Source organism: Paramormyrops kingsleyae, chromosome 21 (assembly GCF_048594095.1).
Source record: "Paramormyrops kingsleyae isolate MSU_618 chromosome 21, PKINGS_0.4, whole genome shotgun sequence".
Taxonomy (NCBI): Eukaryota; Metazoa; Chordata; class Actinopteri; order Osteoglossiformes; family Mormyridae; genus Paramormyrops; species Paramormyrops kingsleyae.
In genome coordinates, this window is record NC_132817.1 from 4,953,365 (window position 1) to 4,975,759 (window position 22,395).

Here is a 22,395-nt window from a genome sequence, read left to right on the forward strand (position 1 = left end):
ACATTAATTTAATGTTACCATTATGTACTACTCCCAGTTCGATGTGCTGTGAAGTTACTTAAACTAAGCCTCCTTTTTTCTCCTTAGTCATTTCTTTTCTTAATTGTATCAGTGTAATTACTACACACTCGTGTCAGTTATGGCAGCTGTGTCTTGTGGTGCTAAATAAAGCAAATTATATTTGTTTCTGACAGACGACCGATTGTTTTATCTTGGGCCAAACCGCACAACTTAAACATTGTTTATGTTCTGCAAATAAAAGTTCTTAACTATTATTTTGGAGTGATTTTTTTTTTTTTTTTTTTTTTAGAAAATGCTGTACATATATCACAGCCCCTTGATAAGCAATATGGGCACACAAGATTGATATATACCCCAATTTTATTACGATTTCTAAAGAAAAGGCATCTATTCAGCAATACCAATTGGGAAAGTGTAAGATTACTGTCCGGCACTAAAAGCAACGCGCACACAGATGCAAATATTACAATCTGCAAAGCAATATGGCTTAAATACCACAATAAAGTGACGGCTGAACTATAAATATAAACATCAATGACCCATCTCACAATACGTGACCAATGAATGATGATACACGACATTCATGCCCTGAATCACGGTCTGCCGCAAAATGTGAATACATGCGCAGTATTGGGCCTGGTCCATGATTGGTAGCGCCATGTTGGAAATTACACAGCTTCAGACCAAAACAATCGGCTGCACAAGATCCAGATAGATCATTGTTTGTCCCGCCTACTGACTTTGATGGGTCACACTGACAGATAAAATTAATTCATGATGTGGTGAAAGTGCCAAAATTAAATAAATAGTGAAATAATTGTAAATGACACGTAATTAATTAATAATGATTTTATTTCTAATGGTAGATAATAATTCATGGCACATTTAATTAACGATATTTTTATTTCCCATTTTAAATAATTCATGACACATTTAAGTAATAATTTATCTTTATATTTCCCATTTTAAACAATTCATGGCACATTTAATTAATTAATTATTGGTGTATTTATTTATTTAATTTTGGCACTCTTAGCCCTCCATACTACCTGACCTGACACTCTTGATACAAACAGGCCTGTTTACAGTCAGTTTTAATGTCCCATCTAAAATTAACATACCGATATGAAAGGTTTAGTAACACTGTCACCACCTCCGTAGCCAGGAACCCTTTTACTGTTATGTTATGGTCTAATTATAGACCCAAAGAGACATGCATGCCAGTGGGCTGTAACAGTCATTGTACCATAAACCACAATGTTCTTCACAACGTGACCCTGACAGGGTTCCTGTCTTACTCAGGTGTTACACCCATGATCACTATTATATTTCATTGAGCATAAATATTACTCAATGCTATCTTTTGGAAAATATGGATTTTTGGAAAATACTGTCACTTCAGCTACTTAATACAAACCAAGATGCTATCAGAACGACAACGATTTATTCCCTGAGCTGAGTGAGCATCATTAATGGCTCATTAAATGACACTGTGGCACCAGTGACAATCTCCACCGTGATTGGCTGTCCCCCCTCCAGTGCTGTGACACCATAGGCTGCCTCCTTTTACTTCCAACACTTTGACCAGTAGCTCCAGAGCCAAAGATGGGCAGTGTTTCAATTAAATGTATTTCTCAATGCCATGTCTTTGACAATATGGATTTTTGGAAAATACTTCAGCTTGGTAATGCAAACCTAGACGCTAAACGACAACGATTTCTTCCCCATGCAGGGAGGGAGGGGACAACAAAGTTTGCTTAGCATGTAGGGGGATCCCCACCATAAATTTTACTGGGATCCCCACCATAAATTTTGCCAACAGTCAATTGGACATGCATGCTACTGATATATTTATCTCAGTTGCGGTTTGTGGCAACCAAAGAAAAACCTTTATTTTAGAATATTCAGAAAATCGCACTTTAGAGATTTCCTGAGAAACAGAAGCAGCAGCACTAGGGGGCAGCAGAGGACGGCGTCCAGGGAATACAATTAAATGCAGATTTTTGAAGGAAATTAAATTTAATAAATGATGAACATAAATCACCTACCCCTCAGACCTGAATCACTGAAGTCTCCTGGAAATGCATTAAGTTAAAACTGCTTCTCTGTAATTACTACCTCTTTTGAAAATGCTGCAAGGGTGTTTTTATGTCTGCTTGTAAATAAGTGCAAATACACACAGGTTCTGTCTTACCTCTCAGTTCTCATTTTTTTACCTACTGAGGGACCCATTTCAGAAGCAGCTCCTCTCTTCTTGCACTTCACTGAGGGACCCATTTCAGATGCAGTTCCCTCCATTTTGTGCCGATCCAGACCAGATCCTACTGGTGCTTCTGTGAACATGAAGCATAAACAGATACATACATATACAGTATTTAGTACTCAGTACTTCACAGTGAATTTACACACAGGGGTCTCCAGTCTGTTACTCTGACACATTCCTTTGGCATTTAGACTTGTTACTATTTGCTAACGTTGCATGTTTTTTTTTTGTCTTTAATCAGAATCGAGATCATGATTTTCTTTCATAATTCTTAAGCAGCATATTTCTGTCTATTATTTTGTATTTCATATTGTCTTTATAAAACTGGAATAAACAATATGAAGACGTGCACAATATATCGGTTCATGAGTGGATTACAGGCCTTAAGGGGACCCAGAGCGATGTCCCCCCCCTTGTGAAGGCAGTCCGTGGCTATTTTTAGATTAAGTCATCATATAACTATGGCAGTGCTACTTATTTAATAAGGCCCAGGGCTGTCTTAGATACCACACCGGGTTTGGATGTTGTGGCTTTTGGGGCCCCGGGGCCCCTTCAGTGACCTAGGGGACCATCAGGATCCATTTTTGGGTGAAGTCCTCTGGTAACTATGCAGTGCTAGTTGTGAGGGTTTATCACACTGATTAGTGCAAACTGTGGGTTGTGGGGCCCCAGGGCCCCTTCAGATACCTAGGAGGGCCCCAAGTCCTGTTCTGCATTTCTGAAGACAGTCAGCAGCCATTTTTAGATAAAATCCTACTCTGAACAGCCCGGGGGGAACAGGCAGCTTGGCCACAAGGGATTGCTCTAAGACTATATGGGAAGCCTGGCTTCCCCCAGAAAATGCCAAAACAATTGAATTAGTCAATGTGTCAATTAGGGATGCTCATTTCGATTAATTTTCCCAACCGACAACCGCCGTTCGTTAACTGAACATTAACCGTTAACTGATTAGATTAGAATATTAAATTCCTCTGGGGTCGGCGGTCCCGCCGGCGGGATCTGACAGAAATTTCGCCAAACCATTTAAATAACTCTGCGAGGTTTTATCATATACACATTTAAAAAACACCCTCAGAAACCTTGGACGGTCTACTTTTCAAATATATATATAGGTAGAAACTAAATATATTTTTATAGCTTCGTGATACGAATAGAAAGAACAAGAGTGACTGACTTAAGCGTCTGCGTCTCGAAGCAGCTCTGATCGCCTTCCCACTTGCAAATTGCGCTATTCGCATGATAACAACATGATAATCCGACAGTTAGTATTGGATAAAGAAATATGTGAATACGCCCATTGTGACCGAAATAAACAAGAGCACATGTCTGGGTAGTGTTTACACCGATCGGCTACACCGATCGGCACACGGATACATCTCTGCCGCTGAAGCTTTGCGCCAATGTTTCCATTTTCAGCAGCAAAGCTCGTACCTGTGTTCATGGCTCAGTGGGCTAAGCCTGTGTGCCTGTAATCACAGTCGCCGATTCAAACCCAGTGTATTTAGAACGTGAAAAGCGATCTTCAGCTGAGATGCCACAAAACTTCATACTACTACTAATAATTAAAATATATATAAAAACATTTTAAACCGTTTAACTGATAGTAATATTCGGTCAAAATTAATTATTTCGGTTAACGGTTAAACGGTCAAAATGAGCATCCCTAGTGTCAATGTAACCTAATTTTATTTGCACCTGAAAGTTTAATCTATGTTGCAGCTGAACAACAGTGCTGATTGTTTCATTGAAGTTGCTTTACACAACATATATGTTAGTTTTCTCTTTAAAATCAGGATAAATGCAGCCCATAGATGCCCATTGACACTGTGCTTCACTGGAAGTCTATGGAAGGCTCCAGTCCACTTTGCCTAAATGGAGAATAGAGGAAAGCTTGTTGGTGAATATGCCCCAGTTACGTGTTTTTGGAGTCCGACCGGACGCCGTGCTTCTGTGGGAGTCTATGAGAGCTTCATCAGAACTTCATGCATACACTACAGTGTTTCCCTTACCATTATATTAGGGGAGTGTCCCGCCCCCCAACGGCACCTCCTGCCCCCCCTTGAAGGTCAAATTAATTTTATTTTATTTTATTTTCTATATAGCACCAGATCACAACACAAGTCATTTAAGGTTACCTTTCCTATAGAACAGGTCTATACATTGTCCTTTTATTAAACAAACTAAATAGCCTTATGTTATTTATCTTATTTACACAACAGCTTGTCATTTTTGTCTCTACACAGTAGTGGATTTACAATTCACCTCTGCTCTCTGTATCACACATGGCAGAGTTCCACCCCGATGTGTGCGCACACAGGTGAGCACACGCCCACCAGCGGACAGAGAGCGCACGTCAGAAAATATCTGATTTTCAGCTCCCATCAGAAAAATATCTCTCCCAGGGTGGTGAAAATGGCAACACTCACTCACTGTAAACTGTGAGAGGTAATGCTGTGTCGATAAAATCGATTCTCTGATTCTTAATCGATTCTCATAATAATTCCTAAAGATCGATTCGTACGTCCAAAGATCGATTTTACCCTTTAACATTTTCTGCCCTTTTTATAGCTAAAATGGGGGGGAAAAAAGTCCAGATGGGCATTTTGAGGCTTAGGTGTTAAAGGGTTCATATCTTTAATCACGTGCATCGTGAATTCAATGACGCGACAGTAGGTGATGTTAAAGTTCACCGGGGAAAACTTTATTAATAACATGGTGTCGGACACTAGCGATGCCTTGAAAATGCCCGTAACTTTAAAAGCAGCATTTCGGGTTCAGAACGGACAAACAGACAGATGAGCTTGACAAAAGCAAAGCGATTTGCATGGCATGCCAAATGGAGGTGAAGTATTCCGGAAATACGTCCTGGATCTGTTCGGTAATTCTACCCAACAGCATGTTTGTGAAAGCAATTGTATCAACATTCTGGGAGGGGGATTGGTCCTTACAGCCATCTTTAACTATCAATACTTCATTCATTTGTCGTTGAATGTCAATATAATACTAGTATTAATATGTTGCACAACTACACAAGTCATGTAATTAAGGTAACAGCTAAAAAAAAACTGTTTTAAAAACACTGACCCAAATCGATATCGGATCGGAACAGATTGGATCGAATCGTGATTATCGATTCTAAACCTTGAGAATCGGAATCGAATCGATTCTTGAAATTTTAATCAATACCCAGCACTAGTGAGAGGGGTTTCTCAACCATGAACAGAGTAATAAATACGTTTCACAATGGGATTTTCTGCTTTAAACTATCACTATTTTAAGCTATCAGCTATCACTTTTAAAGCCTAACAGTTAATGTATTTGCAGGTCAAGACAAACATTCGCAATAGGCTGCAAGGAGACATTACGAGAAACACATGAACACCATGAAACCTGTCGGTGTCCGTCTGCCCCCATCCCCCCAAAAGCTGTAAACCTGGGGGAAACACTGCATTATGTTGCCAAAAGTATTGAGACACCCCTCCAAATCATTGAATTCAGGTGTTCCAATCTCTTCCATAGCCACAGGTGTATAAAATCAACCACCTAGGCATGCAGTCTGCTTCTACAAACATTTGCGAAAGGTTGGGCCGCTCTCAGGAGCTCAGTGAATTCAGGCGTGGTACCATGATAGGATGCCACCTGTGCAATAAGCCCATTTATGAAATTTCCTCGTTACTAAATATTCCACGGTCAACTGTTAGTGGTATTATAACACAGTGGAAGCAATTGGGAACAACAGCAACTCAGCCATGAAGTGGTAGGCCACGTAAAATCACAGAGCAGGGACAACGCATGCTGAGGTGCACAGTGTTCAGAAGTCGCCAAATGACTGCAGAGTCAATAGTTACAGACCTCCAAACTTTGTTTGGCCTTCAGATTAGTTCAAGAACAGTGTGTAGATAACTTCATGGAATGGGTTTCCATGGCTGAGTAGCTGCATCCAAGCCTTATATCACGAAGTGCAATGCAAAGCATCGGATGCAGTGGTGTAAAGCACGCTGCCACTGGACACTAGAGCAGTGGAGACATGTTCTTTGGAGTGACGAATCACAAACAGGTTTGGCGGTTGCCAGAACAACCGTACTTGCTTGACTGCATTGTGTCTAGGGCTGCAACTAACGACTATTTTGATAGTCGACTAGTCATCGACTATTAAAACGATTAGTCAACTAATCGGATTATAAATTGCATAATTATAAAATGGCTCCTATTTAGCTACTAGCTTTTACATTTAGCATGAGGTTATTGTTCGACTTGAATGCCGCAGAAAAACACATGTCAAATGGGAAAGAGCTGTCCTGCGATTGATTGTGCAAATAGATTTAACACGAAATAGGAGCTATCTTTTTAGAGATTGCCAAAAACTAAATAAGTAAGTATAGGACGTGGATTGGTCACACATGGCCGATACTCGATCCGTCAAATAGGTCTGGATCGGCGCCGATTCTGATCCGAATTTCTGATACAATCTTTGTTATAATCAGGGCTGCATATAACTGGTACGCAAATACGCATTCACCTTTAAAAGCGATACGTGCGGCAATCCATTGCTGTGACGGTGCAAATGCGCACGTATATTATGTGCATTTGCACTGATATGACAAGAAATTCATGCATCTTAACCTGTATATGCTAATTCGTACTTCATTTGCGGTATAGAGGTTAAAATGAATGGTAATATCTTGTCATATCAGCTATTTATATAGCCTATGTTTACAAATAAAAACTCATTTTAAAGCAGGCTGAAAAATCCCAAAATCTCGACCCAAAATACGGGAAATTTAGAACAGCTTCCCATTGCCATTCCTCTGTTAACAGCAAGAAAACGGACTTCAAAAACGGCTGTTATTTATTTATTTCTAACGGAGCATAAGCTCTCGCAGCACTTGCGACATCGGAGCCACTGTCCTGAATCTTGAGCTTCGGAGTTTTGGCTTCTTTGGCTCCGTTTTCCAACCTTTTTTAGCTACTATTAGCGAATGAGACACTTCATGACACACAACTGACTTCCAAACAAATACGTTTTACTCCGATCTTTTTCGAAAATGTAAATGTAAATGGGGGCAGCGTGTGACTCAGTGGGCTAAGCCTGTGTACCTGTAATCACAAGGTCACCAGTTCAAACCCAGCCTCAGCATGTCTGTGGGTCCTTGAGCAAGGCCCTTAACCCCCAGCTCCCTGGGTGCCCCAACAGGTGGCTGCCCTTCACAGACAACTTACTCTTCAAAGAGCAAGTTGAGGGAGGTGTAAAAACAATTTCCCGGCAGAGATCAATAAAGTATCAATTAAAATATACTACTACCAGCCTATTATTATGCCCTATTATTATTATTGGATATGCCAGGCAACAAGAAGCCCGTGCCATTCACCCTTTTGCAGATCTCATCTTTGTTTTGGGACATTAAAAGCCTTTGAGACTGATGTGGCACTAAATGCTGAGGAATTATTTTCTCCTTACTATGAAGTCTGGCATCTTAAACACGCGTTGGGAAATAGCTTGCAGCCTGTAGGCTACTCCGCAGCCGTCAATGTTTAAGCGAACTGCCAAAACCATAATGTTTATTTTTATTTTTAGGAAAAATAATTAAATTGTAATTAAATAAAAGAAATACAGCCTTTCCAGGCCCCACCCCCATTTTTTCCTTTGGATCTACATAAATCTCATTATTAACCTTTAGTGCACTCAGTTGACGGAAATCCGTCATAGCGACGGAAAACTTTAATCCATGTGTCCCAGACTTTAGAGCATTTAATATGCGATCATGCCTGATTTGTGGCCACCATTCTTCTACCTGTCGCTGAATGCTATTGCGCAAGAGCGAATCTCACCAGTGTGGTGTATTGGTGGAGTCTATTGTAAAGCGGTAGTATTGCACAGGTAGAAAGGAAGGAAAACGTCTCACTCCGTTTAAAAATACGTCTGGCGACAATTATCGACAATCAAATTAGTCTGCGACTATTTTTATTGTCGATTTTTGTCGACAATGTCGAATAATCGTTGCACCCCTAATTGTGTCAAGTGTAAAATTTGGTGGTGGGGGGATTATGGTGTGGGGTTGTTTTTCAGGGGTGGGACTTGGCCCCTTAGTTCCAGTGAGAGGAACTCTTAATGCTGCAGCATTCAAAGCCATTTTGGACAATTTCATGCCTCAAATTTGTAAGAACAGTTTGGGGATGGCCACTTCCTGTTCCAAGATCACTGCGCACCAGTTCACAAAGCAAGGTCCATAAGGACATGGATGAGCGAGTCTGGTGTGGAGGAACTTGACTGGCCAGCACAGAACCCTGACCTCAACCCGACAGAACACCTTTGAGATGAATTAGAGCGGAGAGTGTGAGCCAGGCCTTCTCGTCCAACATCAGTGCCTGACCTCACAAATACTCTCCTGGAAGAATGGTCAAAAATTCCCATAAACACACTCCTAAACCTTGTGGACAGCCTTCTCAGAAGAGCTGAAGCTGTTATAGCTGCAAAGGGTGGCCCAACTCCATAAGAAAGCCTATGTATTAAGAATCGGATGTCATTAAAGTTCATGCATGTGTAAAGGCAGGTGTCCCAATACTTGTGGCAATATAATGTCTTTCCACATGTCTCATGTGGCTCAAATGTTTACAGTAGGTATGTGAAGAAAAATTTCAAACTCAACCAAATGAAATGCCAATGGTACCATTGGAAAGAGCTTGAATAAACAAAGACAATGACACCAAAATCACTCATATCTTAACATGTCCCACTCTCGCCAGTGTGGGGAAGCAATAAAAAAGGCCAACAGAATGTTGGGTTATATCTCTAGGTGTGTGGAGTTTAAGTCAAGGGAGGTGATGTTACACTTATATAATTCCTTGGTAAGACCCCACCTAGAATACTGTGTGCAGGTTTGGTCACCATACCTCAAGAAGGACATTGCTGCCTTAGAAAAGGTGAAACGAAGAGCTATGAGAATGATTCCTGGTCTTAGAGGAATGTCTTATGAGGAGAGGTTAGCGGAACTGAATCTGTTTAGCCTTGAGCAAAGGAGACTAAGGGGCGATATGATTCAGGTCTATAAGATTCTAACGGGTCTGGATGCTGTTCAGCCAAATGACTATTTCAATATTAGTCTAAATACTAGAACTCGTGGCCATAAGTGGAAATTAGCGGGAGAACATTTTAAAACAAATTTGAGGAAGCACTTCTTTACACAGCGTGTAGTTAGAGTATGGAATAGTCTTCCTGCTAGTGTAGCAGAAGCTAAAACCATGGGTTCCTTTAAATCAGAGCTAGATAAGATTTTAACCACTCTGAGCTATTAGTTAAGTTCTCCCCAAACGAGCTTGATGGGCCGAATGGCCTCCTCTCGTTTGTAAATTTCTTATGTTCTTATGTTAACAAATAAGGAAATTATTGGCAAAAGAAGTTCATTAATTAGCCCTATTTTTTTTAAATGGAATTTGTGTAGAAAACTGTGACCAAATACCTAACTTTTTATATAAAAACGCTTGTAGTTTCCTTAATAATCAAGATATCTCAATGAAACTTTCAGGGAAGGTGTATCTCTTTATATTCTTCAATCTGAAAGAATAATATATATTCCAAGTATGTCCCTGGTCTGAAATAAAATTGATACAAGGTGAAGACTGGAATGGTGTATCAATGTATTTGTTTTTCAGGATTAGAAAGATGAAATGATAAACAATATGTCAATTTAGCTTTCAAAAGCGTCACTTAATCCTTTGAAGTGGTTTTTGTATGTTGAAATCGAGTGTATTTTTCAACGTTTCCGGAAAAGGTCTAAATGTACACCGAATTGAAAAATTCAAAACGGGGGACGAAGAGGAGTTCCCCATCTATGTTATCAGTGGGAATACCGCGGAATTCCGCAATGCGATACAATAAGAATGCGTATTTTCCGGGGTATACCCACTGATAACATAGATGGGGAACTATGTACCCAGATGACCCGATGGTGGAACAGGAATCTGGTACAAAAAAGGCGGCCATGATAGGTCGCGCTCTTCACATACCTATTTACAGGAAATGTAGCAACGAAAGACGTGCGACCCGAACTTGCCCGATGTTTTTATTCAACCCTTTATATGCTTGAATTGTACATGCTTACATTTATAGGCTTACATTTTAACTGACTCGCCTGCCAATGACCCGAAAATCATTAAAAAATAGTCTTGTTTGTCTCGTAACCGCGCGTGCTAACAAACAAATAAATCAAACTGCGTCATAGATGCTGAGACCGAATGCACAACAAAGAATTTTCAGATCACCTTAAAAGCTTATAAAAACTAAAAATCCGAAACAAAACAAATTAAATCCGACAAAACGGAATTTGAGAAAAAATAAAGCCGATTTCATACGGCCCGAAAAAGGGTCCAAGTTAAAGCACCCGCCCTAAATAATCCAGCTCCCCATCGCTCCTGTCACATTAAATCTCTGGTGCTGCCGCTGCATGTAACTTGTAAGTGCGTTACACAGGCTTATTTTATTATTAGCTGTATCTCTTAACTATAATCTTACCTTGAAATAGAAATTGTCTTGAAATTACTCCAGAATCATACTAACGCGTCTTAACAAAATGGCGACTCCACTTAAAATTACTTTCGGTTTCATTCACGGAAGGAAACGATCAGAAGCGGAAGTGGTCTAAGCAGTAGCTCCGCCGCCGCCGAATTCTGTCGTAACACACATTCTGAATTATCTTATCTTAATTATGATACATTACTTAAATCATTACCACACGGCCTTACTCACAATTTACTATTCCCGAAATAGGTTAGTTAAGCTGGAAAAGCAGATCTAAGGCTGACCTTTACGGTCAGAAACTAGAAAATTATAATTTCCCTTTTCCCTTTCATACATTTCATAAAATGACCCATTTGGGCATCTGCCATTTAGGAATGAGTTATTTTTTGGTGACTATGCTTTATCAGACCAGATGGTGTCGCACTTCTTTCTACATGGTAGACCATGCATCTCTGGTTTATGGCCTGTAATTATGCATGTCCTGTGTGGGGATCCCCAGACAGCATCGGTGCAAACTGAGGACTGCCCTGACACTGACATACGCAGCACAATAAGTCTGATACATTCTGCACAACCTGAAGCTTAACCCCAAATGTGAATATGAACCACAAATGGTGTATTTCTGTGAATACCATGTATTACATAAAAACACTAGGTAACACTTAACTTGGCAGGGCACAAATAATATATATTATTCAATTGGTTATATATTAATTAACAACAAACTAAGTCTTAGTTACATATTGATCTCATGTTCATTCATCATTAATGAATCGTGACGCATGTTTTACCTCAAGCAGTTACTATATTTGTCACTATATCTGCTAATTCTGTAAACCTTTGTGAGCTACTGAAGGAACTCCCAAGGATCTGCTGTAGTGACTGATTATTACTAAGTATTTCTGTCCCATCAAGTAAAGTGTCACCAAACTCTACTTCCCTGATTAATGTAAATCTCTTGTTTTTATATGAATTACGTTACACTTGGACAGCAGCTATGCATTTGGCCTTGAGGTTACTGACATTTCCCAGGTTGCCGGAGGTGCTGAGCTTTCTGCAGATGACAGACAAGCCATCCATCAGCTGGCTTTATCGTGGGATTTGCCATGAGTCACAGAGGACACCGTCAGGCTGCCTGGGGCATTCGGCTGCATTCGAAGACATTTCATTGCGCATTTTAAACAGCCTCACTTAAATTGTGGTTGGCACAGTTCATGTGATATTGAAAATGTTCTGTCAGCTCATGCCAGCTATTACAAGAGGTGGATATAGGGCTCTAGAAGGAACAATCAGGCACACTTTGGTCCATTCAGAACTATTTTTTTAAAAGTGATACAAATTATGAAATATAAAGTGAGACAAAATCATTGAGTTTTGTTGATTCAGTGTTAGTGGTTCTGGATATGTCCACAATAGGTAGTCAGTCTCCCCCTCCCACTCCAGCAGCAGAGTCTTCACAGCGAGGTGAGTAGCTGACGACCCGGTGACACTGTCGTAGGGCCAAACCTAACTCACACCGGCACCATTCATCCATTTGCGTTGCCAACAGGTTCTCCCAAATCAAGGAAACTGAGATGCCTGTTGAAAGCTCTCTGGTAATCGGAGATTTTATTTTTAGGAATGTCAGAGTAGTACTTGTACTATATGGTGCACAATAAAGTACAAATTTATAGACAAGATATGTTTGAAGAGATGTTTGAAGGGGCGGCTGCTCAAAGTTAAAAAGGGGCACATAGAACCAGGTTGAATAACAACAACCAACATTCATCAAGAATCTAATGCGGATCACATCATACTGTATCACTGTCATCGGGTGGGGACAATGCAAAGCAAACGTAGCCTATGTTTTACCTGATGGGGCACAGTGTTGCTGCTGCTCCTGCTGCTGATCAGGCTGGACGGCAGGGCTGTGTTGATCTGAGACTGTAGACACTAAAAAGTCCATAGGAGAGATGGTAGCTGATTAAACAAGTGCTGTGAGATAATAATAAAATGCAAAGATTGGTGACAGCGCTTGGAACCATAAGGCAACAGATTAAAAAAAGCTGTGGGAAATAAACTGAAACCGGAATATTAGTAGGGCAAAAAACTTTTTAGTGAAATATAAGCCCTCCAGAAAGGCAGGGGAAAGCCCTGTAACTTACTTTAAAACGAAATATGTTCCCTAAAACTGTGGACAGAGTTACAGACCCATGATACCCATACCCAGTTAGCTAGCGGCTAATGACCACCACTACTTGTGCAGTTAATAAAAGGACAGGTAATGATTCATCACGATGTTGCACACTGTGCACACACAGCATGCTCATTTGTTTCAATTGGTCAGTTGCCACAAGACAACACAACATGTACATAATAACCTAACACTCCTGTGTGCTATAGACTATAGTGTGCGCTGTACACCCTACTTACTGGTTTTTGTTGCATCAGTCTGTGTCTCCCAGTTAATTTTTGTGTTTCTCCTACAGCTCCACACCTCCCAGCCGGCAAAAAATGTGCGTGCTCTTTGTAACCAGCACGCTCTACCGTCAAGGGTGAGCATTGGTTAATGGTCATCATGTGACTGAGGCAAGCCAGATCCTTTTATTTACCAAAATTGTGATTAATAGTTAAATGTTATTGTTGAGGGGCACAGGCGGGACTAACACACACACATTAAAAGAAAATAACAAAATGCCTCAAGAAAAGGGCACTTGGGGAACCCAAGAGGAAAGCGGCAGGTGCTCAAGCCCCCTCCGCCCTCCCTCCCTCGTGTCACCTTCCTGTTCCCCTCTGAGAGAGACAGTTCTCTGTCTGCTGTGTTGGGGTCCAGTGTCAGTTGGCAGGAGTCTGTAGGCAGGAGGAAGAGCGATTAATACCATCAGACAGACCAGCATCTCCGCCATTTAATCACTGTCATACCTCACACACTCAATAACACAGAACTCACTTAATTAACAACAAACTAAGTCTTAGTTACATATTGATCTCATGTTCAAAACCAAAACCAAACTTCTTTAGGGTACAAAATAAAAAATCCCCATTCAGCCCTGTTAAAAGACTCCTCAACATCTAAGAAGAAGGTCACAACTGAGTCAGAACTAATACAATTATACAAAGCCCACCTGGTCTTGATGTATTATTGTAGGAAGTATATTGCCGAGTCTGTTTCCAAGTACTTTAGCAAGTATTGTACTATCTACTATCAGAGTAAAATTGTTCTGTAATTGCCAGATTGTTGGGGGGTCTCATCCCTTTATGTGAATTAAAGTAATCAGACCTTTCATTGTAGTATTAGGGAGGGAACCCTTTTCCAGAGAGTTACGAAAGAGTAATAATAGCCTAGGAGCTAAGATATCACAGAAGGTTTTATAAAAATGAGATTAATAACCACCAGAGGCCCGACCTGGTCTAAGGTCCATAATATCATCCTTAATCTCCTGTAATGTTATGTCTCATTCCACTAAATCTCTACTGCTTGGAGACAGACAAGGCACCTCAACTGATGAAAAGAACTGGTCTTATTGGTCTGTAAAGCCCTCTGTCTGGGATGGATATAGGTTACAATAAAATTCCCTGAAAACCTCACTGATACACTTTTCCCCCTGTACTTAGTTCCCTCTGACTTTTAAATATAGATGGAATAATATTTTGGACACTATGCTGTTTATCCCTAAATGCGAGCAATTTACCGGCCCTTTCTCCATGTTCATAGTATTGCGGTTTGGTGCAGAACAGGGCAAATTCAGCTTTCTTTTGGATAATGGTATTCATGTGGAATCTCAAGTTATTCATTTAACTTTAAATAGTTTGGTCTGCTTTTTTGACATATTGTTTTTGAAGTTCTATTATTTGTCATTCTAGCTTATTAAGTTTTTAAGTGTCAGGTTTTTTTCCGGTATGAGCAATATTGGATTAACCGTCCCCTATAAACTGCATGAGATCATCCTCGGTAACGCCAGGGTCCGAGACAGAGCCTTCATTATATAGCCAATATTCTCCCATGGCTATTCTCATAAATTTACAGGCCGAGTGATGGTTCTGTCCGGATCCGTGACCAGTCTGCTAAATTCACGAGATTAAGTAATTTTCATGGAGCATTATTTTGGGCGGTCGGGGCTATTGACAGCGGGCGCTGCTACTCCAGTTAATACGACAATATCTTCACTCAGTTGAGCCAATAAAATCGTTAGTTTACCACAGAAGAGAGTTGAGACAACATGGCTTGCTCCGAAAGGCGGGAAGTAGATGATGAAAATCGTTGTTTTAAAGATGATTGGACAGAGAAATATATGTTCATTCTTCCGGCAAGCAGTTCAAAACCAGTGTGCCTCATATGCTCCGAAAACGTGCCATTAATTAAAAGCGGCAAAGTGAAGCGCCACTACGAAATTACGCACAGCTCTTTTGAGTTAAGTTATCCCCTGAAGTCCGAGCTGAGGGCACGCAAAATAACCGAAGTGCAAGCCCAGTATGACAGATCTACCCGACTCATCACACATACATTTACAGCCCAGCAACGTGCAAACGAATGTTCCTTAAAAGTAGCGTGGATTTTGGGGCAGCATAAACTTTTAGTGATGGGACAGTTGTGAAGGAGTGCTTAAACGCCATTGCTGAGACATTATTTGAGGGAAAACAAAAAGACGAGATGCGCGAAAAAATCAAACAAATCCCGATGTCAGCTACAACAGTGTAAGGAAGAGGACTCCCTTACTAGTTTTATTGTAATTTGCATGGTATGTTGGTAGTATGCTTCTCGTTTTATTAAAGGCACTGTATGTACACTTTGTTTGGCATCGCACTTTCACGGCGGCTCCTCATCAAGGAAGGTGGTGGTGCCTGTGAAACAGAAAAGGAATGGTGATTGTAAGATGTGCTGACTCACCTTTCTTTCCTGTGTTCTCTCCAGGGTGTTTGGGCAAATGTTTCCCCGGGGGTCCAGACACCAGTTAAAGGTTCCGGGAGAGACCACGGGTTAAGGGAGTGTGGGGAATCTTTTGTGTTTGGGGTTTGTTGGGGTTTAGAATATGGGGTTTGATGTAAGAGTAAAGTGGAAAATATTTATTGATATGAAAATGTGAAATGTATTTGTATATTTATGTATTCAGGTTAATGTGTTGTGTATTATGGTGGAAGGTTGGGATTTAAGAAAATACCTGTGAGTGGAATGATGGTTTAACCTGTGACAGCTGAAAGTATTTAAGGCTGCCAGTTGTCATTAGACGGGTTGTTGTTGCTGTGCTGTGAAGAAGCTTGACGGGGAAATTGTTGTAAGAAGAGCCGCATGACAATAAATATGTGTTGTTCCACTGCATTGGTTTAGTCTTCCTCACTGTCCAATCCAGCCGCTAAGGGCCGCCTCGTCACAAGTGGTGTTAGAAGTGGGAGCACTTATGCCACAGTGAGAAGATGATGACAAGAGGTGGAAGAAAACCGGGCCAAGAGGAGCAGCCTGATGAAGGAGTTGGAGCTGCATCTGAGCTAGAGGCCATGGCAGTAACAAGCCCTGAGGACAAATTGGAGGAGCTGACAGGGTTGGTGAAATCCCTTATTCGGTCTCATGCAGTCAGAGACCAGAAGTGGGAGAAAGATTTGTCACGTCAGGAGCAAAGGTGGAAAAGCATGCAGCATCAATTTCAGCAAATTCAGTTACAAGTTAATACTGTAATTGATAAGCCTGAGCCATCAGAGGCGCCAGTACCCCCTGCAACGTTGGAAGAACAGGAACACGCGTTCAATGTTGACAGTCAAGTGACCCAGGGGTCCAGGTCTTCAATTAAACCTAAACTTTTTCCTCTGTCACCGGAAGATGACATTGAACATTTTCTCACCACGTTTGAAAGAATGGCAAACGTGTGTCGATGGCCCAGAGATGAGTGGGCTATTCGTCTGGTTCCCCTGTTGACAGGTAAAGCCCGCACAGCCTACATTCTTATGGACTTAACAGACGCTGAGGACTATGATAAAGTGAAGGAGGCAATTCTGGAAAAATATGAGATTACCGCTGACATCTACAGACGCCGCTTCAGATCCCTGAAAGTTGAATCAGGTGAGACGCCACGTGAACTTTATGTAAGACTGAAAGGCTTGTTTTCAAGATGGATTAAACCTGAACAATCAGCTGTAGAAGAAATATCTGAGCAGATAATTCTGGAGCAGTTTTTGAGAATGGTTAATCCAGAGTTGGAGATCTGGATACGTGAGCGTGACCCGAAGACTGCAAAGGAAGCAGCTAGCCTCGCGGAGGTTTTCACTTCAGCCAGAAAGGGAAGCAAGAGCACCTACTTTAGCCGGGAGACCCACTACGCCCAACCAAGTAAGTCCATTGGGGGTGAACAGGGTTCTGGTCAAGTCCAGGCTAGAAATTTTTCTAGTTCTAGGCAGTTCCCTTCTAGTAGACCTCACAATGTGAAGAATTCCTTTAAGTCTTCAGCGCAGGATGTTGAATGTTATCACTGTCATAACTTTGGCCATATACAACAATTTTGCCCTGCCCTTAAGTCAAAACCATCTCTTTTGTGTGCAGTTCCAAGGCCAGCCATAGAGCCGGTAGGAAAGAAAGCTTGTACTGTCCCTGTTTTAATTAATGGGCGTAAGGAAGAAGCTTTGCTCGACTCTGGTTGCTTTCAAACTCTGGTGCACTCTAGCATAATTGCCGGGGAAAAGTTAAGTGGGGTGGGGGCTACAATAAGTTGTGTGCATGGGGATGAATACATGTACCCCACTGCTGAGGTTTATCTGACGGTGGGAGGTCAGACTTATTTGTTAGTGGTAGTTGTGGTTCCCAGTTTGCCATATGCAGTGATACTGGGTAATGACATTCCCACTTTGTTTGATCTGATATATCAGTCAGATTATGACCCCCAAGTGAGGGCTGAGAAAGATATTCAAGGCTTAGGGGAGGAATCTGGAGGTTCACTTCCTCTAGATAGGATAGTTGAACCATTGAAAGCCTGTCATGTAGTTACAAGGGCACAAAGTGTAAAGGAAATGATGCAAGAGTTACCCTTTTTTGAGGAGTCTCTGGAAATAGAGTCAGGGAAGACTAGGAAATCTAGGGCTCAGAAAAGAAGGGAAAAGTTTAAAAGCGCAAGGGAGATGGGTACAGCAGTGTTTCCTAAGCCAAATAACCAACTTGAGTTTGACATTCCCTCAGATTTAGGTGCACTCCAAAGAGACGACCCTACTCTAAAACCCTGGTTTGAGAAGGTAACAGAGGTAGAGGGGGTTAGCCAAGGTGAGGTAAGCTGTCTTACAGACATGGTTTACTTGATTAAAGGAGGCATCTTGTATCAGAAAAAGGGGAAGTGTGAAGCAGTAGTACTCCCACAACAGTTCAGAAACAAGGTTATGGATTTGGGTCATTCAATTCCATGGGCAGGTCATATGGCTTTTTATAAAACACTGAATAGGATCAGTAGCCGTTTTGTGTGGCCGGGGATGTATGTACAGGTTTCTGAGTTTTGCCGTTCCTGTGAAAAATGTCAGTTGACCTCAGGTAAAGGAGTAGTGCCAGCCCGGTTGCAACCACTGCCAATTATTGGAACACCCTTTGAGAGGCTAGGCATGGATATTGTGGGTCCTTTAGAGAGGAGTTCCGTAGGCTATCGCTATATATTGGTCATATGTGACTATGCAACACGGTTTCCTGAGGCCTTCCCACTCAGATCAATTAAAGCCCGTCATATTGCTAATTGTCTGCTGCAGCTTTTCTCTAGGGTAGGTATACCAAGAGAAATTCTGACGGATTGTGGAACGAACTTTCTATCTAAGTTGTTGCAGCAGGTTTATAAGCTGTTAGGGATAAAGGGACTTAAGACCACCCCTTATCACCCCCAAACGGACGGGCTAGTGGAGAGATACAACCAGACTCTCAAAAGTATGCTGCATAAGTTTGTCTCAGACACAGGTGCAGATTGGGATCAATGGCTGCCTTACCTTCTGTTTGCCTACCGAGAGGTCCCGCAGGTTTCCACCGGCTTCTCGCCTTTTGAACTTTTGTACGGCCATCAGGTGAGAGGCCCACTGGATCTGCTCAAGGACTGCTGGGAGGATCCCAAAGCAGAGGGTGAAAATATTGCAGCCTACGTCATCAATATGAGAGAGAGATTGAAGAGAATGGCGTCATTGATGCAGGACAATATGGAAGCAGCACAGAAGCATCAAAAGACATGGTATGATCAGAAGGCCAGGGATAGAGGCTTTGTTCCAGGTCAGAAAGTATTGTTATTGCTTCCCACCAGCGATAACAAGCTGCTGACAAAATGGCATGGGCCATATGAGATTGTCAGACAAGTGAGTAAAGTTACTTATGAGTTGAATATGCCAGAAAGAGCAAAAAAATATCAGACATTTCATGTGAACCTGTTGAAAGAATTCTACAGCCGACAAGAGCCAGTCCATCAGTTGCTGGTGCGGTCGGTTAGGGATGAGGAGGTGACGGAGAAGTTCTTTCCAACTAACGTGGCAGATTGTACTTCAGTTGACCTTTCTCATTTGTCTCCTACGGAGCAGGCTGATATAAAACCACTCGTGGATCCACAGCTCTTTCGAGAAACACCAGGTTTCACATCACTGGTTCAACACAATATACGGGTGAAGGAGGATGCGCCTGGTCGTCAAAATAGCTACAGGATTCCAGAGCGGTTGGTGCCAGTGCTGAAAAAGGAGATAAAACTGATGTTGGATCTGGGAATTATTGAGGTGTCAAGTAGTGAGTGGTGCAGCCCGATTGTTTTGGTACCAAAGAAGGATAACACCCTGAGATTCTGTATTGATTTTAGATATTTGAATGCAGTATCCAAGTTTGATCCCTACCCAATGCCCAGGGTGGATGACCTGTTGGAGAGAGTTGGATCAGCAAGGTATATTACGACACTGGATCTGTGTAAGGGATACTGGCAGGTGGCTTTGGCACCAGACGTGAAGGAGCTGACGGCCTTCAAAACTCCTTTTGGTATGTACCAATTTAAAGTCATGCCATTTGGGCTTCAAGGGGCACCAGCGACATTCCAACGATTAATGGATCATGTACTGAGAGATGTGTCAGCGTTTTCTGCAGCATATCTGGATGACGTGGTGGTGTACAGCGAGTCCTGGGAGGAGCATGGCATTCACCTGCAGAAGGTGTTACATTGCATTAGAATGGCTGGATTGACTATTCACCCCAAGAAGTGTTCCATAGCCCAAAGAGAAGTGGAGTACTTGGGTTTTGTGGTTGGCTCTGGGAAGATAAAGCCTCAGGTTGGAAAGATTGAGGCAATCCGGTCCTTCCCAGTTCCGATGACAAAAAGGAAGGTGAGAGGTTTTCTGGGTCTGGTAGGCTGGTACAGGAAATTCATACCTTCTTTTGCAGAGCGGTCCGCTGCATTGAATGACCTCATAAAGGGCTCAGCCCCCAACAAAGTACGGTGGACAGTAGAATGTGAGCAAGCATTCAGAGACCTCAAGGAAGCAGTTGGCACACATCCAGTTCTACACAGCCCGGACTTCAACAAGCCGTTCATCTTGCAAACTGATGCTTCAGGAGTGGGCCTTGGAGCTGTCCTTCAGCAAGAGGTGGATGGTGAAAGAAGGCCTGTGGTGTTTCTGAGTCGGAAATTATTCGACAGGGAGACGAGGTATTCGACGGTGGAGAAAGAGTGTTTGGCCATGAAATGGGCTGTTGAGGCCTTGAGGTATTATCTGCTGGGACGTCATTTCACTCTAGAGACAGATCATCGTGCTCTCCAGTGGTTGAACCGCATGAGGGATGCGAATGTTCGCATTGCAGGATGGTACCTGTCTCTGCAGCCTTATGACTTTACGGTCCAGTATCGGCCAGGGAAGTCAAATGTGGTTGCTGATTGTTTATCTAGGATGGCAGAGGACTGACGTGCTCGCGCTTAAGAGAGGGGGGAGGAAATGTAAGGAAGAGGACTCCCTTACTAGTTATATTGTAATCTGCATGGTATGTTGGTAGTATGCTTCTCGTTTTATTAAAGGCACTGTATGTACACTTTGTTTGGCATCGCACTTTCACGGCGGCTCCTCATCAAGGAAGGTGGTGGTGCCTGTGAAACAGAAAAGGAATGGTGATTGTAAGATGTGCTGACTCACCTTTCTTTCCTGTGTTCTCTCCAGGGTGTTTGGGCAAATGTTTCCCCGGGGGTCCAGACACCAGTTAAAGGTTCCGGGAGAGACCACGGGTTAAGGGAGTGTGGGGAATCTTTTGTGTTTGGGGTTTGTTGGGGTTTAGAATATGGGGTTTGATGTAAGAGTAAAGTGGAAAATATTTATTGATATGAAAATGTGAAATGTATTTGTATATTTATGTATTCAGGTTAATGTGTTGTGTATTATGGTGGAAGGTTGGGATTTAAGAAAATACCTGTGAGTGGAATGATGGTTTAACCTGTGACAGCTGAAAGTATTTAAGGCTGCCAGTTGTCATTAGACGGGTTGTTGTTGCTGTGCTGTGAAGAAGCTTGACGGGGAAATTGTTGTAAGAAGAGCCGCATGACAATAAATATGTGTTGTTCCACTGCATTGGTTTAGTCTTCCTCACTGTCCAATCCAGCCGCTAAGGGCCGCCTCGTCACAAACAGCAACCAGAAAGTCACAAATATTAGCAGATGATGTACTTGCACAACTTGATGCAGCTATTCAGAGTGCATCATGCCTATCTTTGGCCATTGACGAGTCTACAGATGTAACTGACAATGCCCAGCTTTTGGTGTATGTGAGATTTTTTCACAAAGATAAGAAGGAGCTCTGTGAGGACCTGCTGGGCGTAACACCACTTGAAACACACACAAGAGGAGAGAACATATATGCAGCAGTAAAGGAGATGCTGAGAAAGAGGGGCATAGATATGAAGCGGGTTTCCTCTGTCACCACAGACGGTGCCTCTGCCATGGTGGGAAAGAGAGGGGGACTGTGCCCCGGATGAAAGAGGACAACCCAGATCTTATTGCTTACCACTGTCCCATCCATCAGAGTGTTCTGTGTGCCACTCTATCAGAACAATTTGCTGAAATAATGAACACAGTGATGAAACTCATCAACTTCCTTAGGGCATCCTCATCCCTTCAGCATCGCCTCCTGAGAGAATTCCTGGCAGGTGTTGAGGCAGAGGCTAATGACCTGCTACTGCACAACAATGTGAGGCGGCTGAGTAAAGGCAACACACTGGGACGTTTCTGGTCTGTTCGAAAAGAAAGAGCAGCTTTCTTAGGGCAGGTCAAGAGTCAGAGAGCAACACAGTTTTCGATTTTTCTGCAAGATAAGCGCAAGATGGAGATGGTTGCCATTTTGGTTGACAGTACATCACATCTTAATGAGCTCAGTTTAAAGCTGCAAGGCCAAAACAATTCAGTTGCTGATTTGATGACAGCTGCTCGCTCTTTCCAGAGGAAGCTGGACATTTTCAAAGAAGATCTTGAAGGAGAGTGTGAACACTTCCCAAAACTGCAGGAACAGATTCAGGGTGAGAGAGATTTTTCTCCCTATTTTAACTTCATTAAGAAGCTGATTGGAAATTTCAGTAACAGGTTCAACAGCTTCTGCCTTGGGCAGCAGCTCCTCCTGCTAATCCAGAATCCTTTCCTCATCAGAGGATTTTCAAAGGAGGCGA

The 22,395-nt window shown here is 42.1% G+C and overlaps 1 protein-coding gene and 1 long non-coding RNA gene across 4 annotated transcripts in view; both read right to left on the bottom strand.

Annotated features, from left to right (window-relative positions):
* Nucleotides 1-10,910, bottom strand: part of LOC111842958 (NACHT, LRR and PYD domains-containing protein 6-like) — a 108,205-nt gene extending 97,295 nt beyond the window's left edge. For all 3 annotated transcript variants that reach the window (XM_072704153.1, XM_072704154.1, XM_072704152.1), the window contains exons 1-2: nt 10,794-10,910; nt 2,216-2,354 (exon numbers count right to left, since the gene is read on the bottom strand). In XM_072704153.1, coding sequence (XP_072560254.1) covers nt 2,216-2,319 — 104 coding nt within the window. In that variant the 5' untranslated portion in view covers nt 2,320-2,354; nt 10,794-10,910. The remainder of the gene's footprint in view (nt 1-2,215; nt 2,355-10,793) is intronic.
* Nucleotides 10,911-12,540: 1,630 nt separating this feature from the next.
* On the bottom strand, nt 12,541-15,698 carry LOC140581470 (uncharacterized). Its single transcript, XR_011984543.1, has 3 exons — nt 15,667-15,698; nt 13,558-13,628; nt 12,541-12,731 (listed from the first exon to the last, which is right to left on the bottom strand). It is a non-coding gene; the product is annotated as an uncharacterized lncRNA (long non-coding RNA).
* Between the last annotated feature and the right edge of the window lie 6,697 nt (nt 15,699-22,395).